General features: G+C 34.4%; 1 protein-coding gene across 1 annotated transcript in view; it reads right to left on the reverse strand.

Annotated features, from left to right (window-relative positions):
• The window catches only part of LOC107673388 (ankyrin repeat and SAM domain-containing protein 1A-like), a 116,704-nt gene that overhangs the window by 50,637 nt on the left and 59,135 nt on the right, over positions 1–6,932 (reverse strand). Inside the window, exon 5 of the mRNA XM_016466951.1 lies at positions 1,215–1,535. Coding sequence (XP_016322437.1) covers positions 1,215–1,535 — 321 coding nt within the window. The remainder of the gene's footprint in view (positions 1–1,214; positions 1,536–6,932) is intronic.

Below are 6,932 nucleotides of genomic sequence, written 5' to 3' on the forward strand. Positions count from 1 at the left end.
AGGTCCAGAAAAGTACCAAGATGATCGACAAAGTAGTCCGTGTGACATCAGTGGTTCAACTGTAAAGTTACGAAGCTTTGTAGTCAGAGTTAATAATGAATAAGTGTTCCACTATTCTAAAATGTTACCAAGACGTTTATAATGTAACAAAATATTTCTATTTCAAATAAATGCTGTTCTTATTAACTATTAATAAGCAGCAAATTAGGAATTTATTGAGGGAAAAGTCAGAGTTAATAATGAATAAGTGTTCACCTATTCTAAAATGTTACCAAGACGTTTATAATGTAACAAAATATTTCTATTTCAAATAAATGCTGTTCTTTTGAACCTTATATTCATCAAAGAATCCTGAAAAAAAAAAAAAGTATCACGGTTTCCACAAAATTCTGAAGCAGCACAACTGTTTTTATCATTCTAATAATAATTTGAGCAGCAAATCAGAATACTAGAATGATTTCTGAAGGATCATGTGACACTTAAGACTGGAGTAATGATGCTGAAAATTCAGCTTTGTGTTACAGGGATAAATTACATTTTACTATATATTACAATAGAAAACAGCTACTTTGAATTGTAATATTATTTCACAATATTACTGTTTTTACTGCATTTTTAATCAAATAAATGCAGCCTTGGTTAGCAGAAGAGACCCAGTTCAAAACATTAAAAAAATGACAATTTTTTTGCTGAGTGAAAAAAAAAAAAAAGACGTAGGATGTGGCCAAAAAACAAAACTGGCATTATAATGAATACCCAAAGTACATGAAGGAAGTCAATATAGAAAGTAATTCACATAATTATCAAGTTCTTTTTTGTTTTGTTCTCACAAATGAAAACGCAGTGCAGTGCAACAGTCACATCCAATCAGAACACATTTGATGTTTTACACATGTGGAGCAGACTTTTTAACAATGACATTTTGCTGTGGGCAGAGCTAACCAGCATAACATGACAGAAACTTGAACCCAAGACGGCAGTACTAGCATACTGCACAGTAACCACTGAATATTATCATCTTAAAAGGAAACTGCAGATTATGCAAATTTTATGTAAAAAAAAAAAAAAAAAACTTGTCGTCTTAGAATTAGGAAAATCAAGTAGTCCTTACACACAGGAAATGTTGAATGTGAATCGTTAGCACAAAAACAGAATTTACTGTCTGTTGCTCCAATTCTGCTTAGGTCAGAATATGAGAGAGAAAATTCAGCTCAAATCTCAAGTCTGCCCGTCCTCACCTGGTAGTTGAGATCCACGCCGGAGGCCAGCAGCACCTCCACCACGGCCAGGTGTCCGTTGCGGGAGGCCAGGTGGAGAGGGGTGTGTTTCTTGGTGTTGGAGCTGAGCAGGTTGGGATGAGCGCTGAGCAGAAGTTTGACCACCTCCAGCCGGCCGTAGAGCGCAGCCAGGTCGAGCGGCGTCTCAAACTTGTTGTTGCGCATGGTGGGGTCGGTCAGCTCCTCCAGCAGCAGCTGCACCACCTGAGTGTGTCCGTACTGAGCCGCACAGTGCAGCGGCGTCTCGTTGTCATTGTTCTGCAGAGAGAAGGAAGAAGAGAGGAGAAGGAGATGTTGATGGACAGAAAGGGCTGATTACTTCAGGACCTGTGCTTAAAAGATCGAGGAAGGAACTGAGGAAGTTGTAGCATTTGCTGAAGACTCCAGTGGGTCGCAAAGCTATGTGACTCTTTGACATAGCTTTGCAATAAAGCCGGCTTTTTGAAGAATGAATAAAAAAACAGAGCAGAATTGTGGGAAATTCATAACTTTGGAGACTGAATTTATGAAATTACCCAAAACACTGACACCCTTATTCAACCAACGATTTTATGGAGATAGACATAGAGCAGAAGAGAACATGCAAGCTTGACCACACGCTTCAAACACACTCAACATCCTCAGGATCTACTAATCAGTGTTAGAATACGCTCTCATTTTGAACACTGTATGCATTACTATTTTTAAGCCAACAGACTTTTGTTAAATGTTTTTGCTTGGAAAAATATGACACTTATTTTATCTAATTCAATGATATTCATACATTAAGTGTGACTTAAGTCTCTAAATGTGCACACTACTGCTCAAAAGCTTGGGGTGGGTACGATTTCTTAATGTTTCTGAAAGAAGCCTTTATGGCTGCATTTAATTGTTCAAAAATACAGTAAAAACAGTAATATTGTGAAATATTGTAATATATTGTAAACTGTAATGTATTCCTGTAATCAAAGCTAAATTTTCAGTCTTCAGTGTCACATGCTTCTTCAGAAATCATTCTAATATGCTGATTTGCTGCTCAATAAACATTTCTGATTATTATCAGTGTTGAAAACAGTTGTGCTGCTTAATATTATCTACAGAAACCATTATACAGTTTTTCAGGAATATTTGTTGACAAAGGTTAAAAGAACAGCATTTATTTGAAATAGAAACCTTTTGTAACATTATAAATGTCTTTACTGCCATTTTTTGATCAATTTATTGTGTCCTTGCTGAATAAAAGTATTTTTTTTTTAATCATACTGACACCAAACTTTTGGATGGTAGTTTGTTTGCACTATATCTGCCTTTGGTTAACTAGCACTCTTGGTATTTGCATGGGGCATTTAAAACCCCAGATTACTTGACAGCTAATGCAGACTGAAATATTATGTTTAAATTAGTGAGTTAAACAAAATGGCACATTGTATTGAATATTCAGCATGACTATAACAAAGCATCCAACTCCACAATGACTGACGTACTGTAAGCCACAGCGGTCAAACCCTGAGCACTAGAGGGCGCTCTTATATTTGCTTTGTTTGCCAACTGAATTAAGTGAAATCTTATGTGTGTAAATATGGAATTACACACCAGATAAACACTTTGACTTGAGCTCTGATGGTACACACTAGAGGACTGATTTTATAGCATTTGATTGGATGAATGTGAATGTCCTCTCAGAGCAGTGCTCAGAGATCAGTGCGCGTGTGTGTGTGCACACACCATTGCATCTATATGGTAAATATACATAATGGACCTTGAAAAAAAAAATAGAGAAGGCAAAAGAGAAAGACAAAGAAATAATAATAATAATAATAATAATAATAATAATTATTATTATTATTATTATCATAAATGAAATAACTGTATTGTGCATTTATTTATTTGTTTTAATATTATTTTAATATGAAAATAAAATATATTTATTGTACCATTTATATCCATTATTATTATTATTATTATTATTAATTAAAATAACTGTATTGTGCACTTATTTATTTGTTAGTTTGTTTGTTTTTTAATGTTAATAGGAATACAAAATATATTTATTGTTTAATTTGTAACCATTATTACTACATTTATTTTCATTATTATTATCACTATTATGACGATAATTTTTAGTGTTAACGATATTAGTACAAAATATTTTTTATTAAATGTATTTATCGTTATATTCATCATCATCGTCATCATCATCATCATCAGTATTATTATTTCAATATATTAATATTATTATATTAATAAAATATTGTGTGTAATTTTTTCATTATTACTGTTGTTGTTGATGATAAAACAAAAAAAACTTTAATTGTACAATTTTTATTTATTATTATTATTAGTGATATTATTAGAACATATTTTGTAATTTTTTCATTATGACTATTATTATTGTTGTTCTTTATATGCTAACAGTAATAATACAAAATTGTTTAAATTTTATTATACATTTTTTATCAAGACTTTGAAGAGAGAGAGAGAGCGAGAGAGAGAGAGAGACGAAGAGACAAACGCACAGAAAGACAGAGGTCACAGTAAGAGCCAATGGGACACAGATGGGAGAACAAAACTACACCTGCTGTGTCCCCCACAGATGGGAAAACCAAAACACAGCAAGCCCTTTATTCTTCACACTGAAAAAAGGAAAACCACAACACACCCACTAGAATCAGATCCTGTAATATCGGCTCTGACATCTTCAGAGTGACTGTGAGCTCTTGTTCAGGCTGTGTGAGCTTGAGCGCAGAGATTTCGACCGACATAAACACAACAGATCCTGAGAGAACTGAGGAAACACCTGGAGTCGGCCGGTATCTGATGCAGATCTCCATTCTCAGCTCCTCAGTGAGCACAGAGTCGCCTCCTCAAACACCATCTCTCTCTCTCGCTCTCGCTCTTTTCCTTAACTCACAGAGTAGTGTGTCAGCGACTTTTCATGTCTCTGCTGAGGAACCGGACACCACAGAAGGTCAAAGTCTTTCAACATAAAACCAGCTTCACACAAGAGATTAATTTTCCTGTTAATTCCGGCCCACTGCTGACAAACCGACGCACAGGAGAAGTGAGCTTTCACCGTTTCAAACAGAAAGTGCTGATCTGCCTTTGACATTTTAAAAACAACACATGCACAACAGAAACGCTGCATTGTGTTTGTATTTCTTCTGTTTGACACAGCATGTTAGCGCTCGCAAGCCCAGAAAGGAACTACCTCTAAAATGCTAATGGACTAGCTTCAAAAATAAAATGTGATGAGAAAATGACATGAAATCCATTTTCATTCAAATCTGTACTACATATTTGGAGTCACCATCAGATGGTGGGTGTCCAACATATATAGGTATATATAAATCATATATAAGAGTCATATGGACATATGGCTTTTGCCTCCTGAAAGCTTTTAATCGATGTAATTGCATGGAAAATGGCAACCAGCACATTTCTCAAAATACCTCTTTTTGTGTTCCACAAAAGAAAGTCACTCATGCAGGTTTGTGGCTGAGTAAATCATGACAATTTTGATTTTGGGGTGAACTCTTTCTTTCACAGTCGACGGCCTTTCCTGAGCTCTGGACTAAACATGATCAAACGAGTGCAAACCGACAGAGCTTAGCTTTCCTCTCTCTGCGATTAATAAGCCCGATGACTCCTCATCTTATCGCATGCATGTGAGCACATGTGCCCTTCCTGAGGGAGAAAACCCCATAAGCACATTAACACAAGTTTCACATATGCATATTCACAATTTCACTGTTTGAAATTCAGCGTTTCAGTTACACAGGAGACAAACGCAGCCTGGCGATGGATTAGTCTAGAAAGGTTATGATATGCAGCCTGTCAGGTCAGCGCACATGCATACGGATGAGGATGAGGATAATCAGTGCTGAAAGCTGACCCACCACGTGATGTCATACTGATTACATCATCAGCGTGTGCCTGTGGGAACAGCTGCCGCCACCAGAGCAGCACACAAGACACACACACACACACACACACACACACACACACACACACACACATACTGTATGTATATATATATATATATATGTGGTTCCATGCATATATTTATATATGTGTAAAAAGTTAAATAGAAATATTAAAAAACAATGACAATTATCAAAGCACATAAAATTATTAAAACATTAAAACAAAAAATTTTTGAATGAAAAGTGAAATTATAAAAATAACTTAATTCAACACACGCACACAGACACACACGCACACTCACACTCAGACACAGACACAGACACACACACACACGCGCTCACACACTCACACTCACACACTCACACATTTTATATTATTTAAACATAATAATTAACATTTTAATAATTAATAATAATTTAATGAACATTTAATGAATACTGTATTTGTAATTACAAAGACATTCATTATTCGGCCATTTTTATTGTATTTATAAAAAGTTGATATACTAAATTTTATTTAAATCATCAAAGTCAGTACAACAAATATTATATAAACTATACAGTTAAAATATAGAATTATATTTCACATTACATTACTGACATTGATGCAAATTTTTGTATTATAAAACGAAAGGAAATGTGGTTAAACTGTCATAAAAATAATGTTGCAATCAGTATTAAGTATTGTTACGTAAAAATATGAAAAGTTAAATAAATATAAATTTAAATATTAGATGAAAAACAACAAACTGTTGAAATAACTGAAATAAAATTGTAGAAGTTGAAGTACTAAAATTACTCAAAGTAAAACTTAAATAAATATAGACTTAAGCTAAACAGAAATAATATACATAATAAAATATATATGATAAATATTTTATTATATATATTGTTTTGGCCACGGAAGCATGATAGCGGGCTTTGTCTTTAACGCACTTCATTCTACGAAACGTTTATTCCTTCTTCTTGTCTATTTGTAAAATTATGTATTTATATTGACCAACAAAAAACATTAAAATTAAGATACAAATTATTCTAAAAGAAACTCATTCCAAAAAAGGGATTCTACAAACAAAAACGTATGAAGTGGTCAAAAAATTATGCCTGACCCACTTCCTTCCTTCCGGCGTACTGCCGTCCGATTTACCACGCCCTTATGACGCTTACAGTTTTCTTTCTTAATTAACAAATTTAACTAAACAAATAATATTTAAGCATGAATAATATAAAATAAAAATACACTTTCTTAAATGGCTACAACACACACACACACACACACACACACATATATACAGTGGGTACGGAAAGTATTCAGAACCCCTTAAAATTTTCACTCTGTTATATTGCAGCCATTTGCTAAAATCATTTAAGTTCTTTTTTTTTCCTCATTAATGTACACACAGCACCCCATATTGACAGAAAAACACAGAATTGTTGACATTTTTGCAGATTTATTAAAAAAGAAAAACTGAAATATCACATGGTCCTAAGTATTCAGACCCTTTGCTCAGTATTTAGTAGAAGCACCCTTTTGATCTAATACAGCCATGAGTCTTTTTGGGAAAGATGCAACAAGTTTTTCACACCTGGATTTGGGGATCCTCTGCCATTCCTCCTTGCAGATCCTCTCCAGTTCTGTCAGGTTGGATGGTAAACGTTGGTGGACAGCCATTTTTAGGTCTCTCCAGAGATGCTCAATTGGGTTTAAGTCAGGGCTCTGGCTGGGCCATTCAAGAACAGTCACAGAGTTGTT

Source organism: Sinocyclocheilus anshuiensis, unplaced genomic scaffold (assembly GCF_001515605.1).
Source record: "Sinocyclocheilus anshuiensis isolate Anshui unplaced genomic scaffold, SAMN03320099.WGS_v1.1 scaffold453, whole genome shotgun sequence".
In the NCBI taxonomy this organism is placed as follows: domain Eukaryota; kingdom Metazoa; phylum Chordata; class Actinopteri; order Cypriniformes; family Cyprinidae; genus Sinocyclocheilus; species Sinocyclocheilus anshuiensis.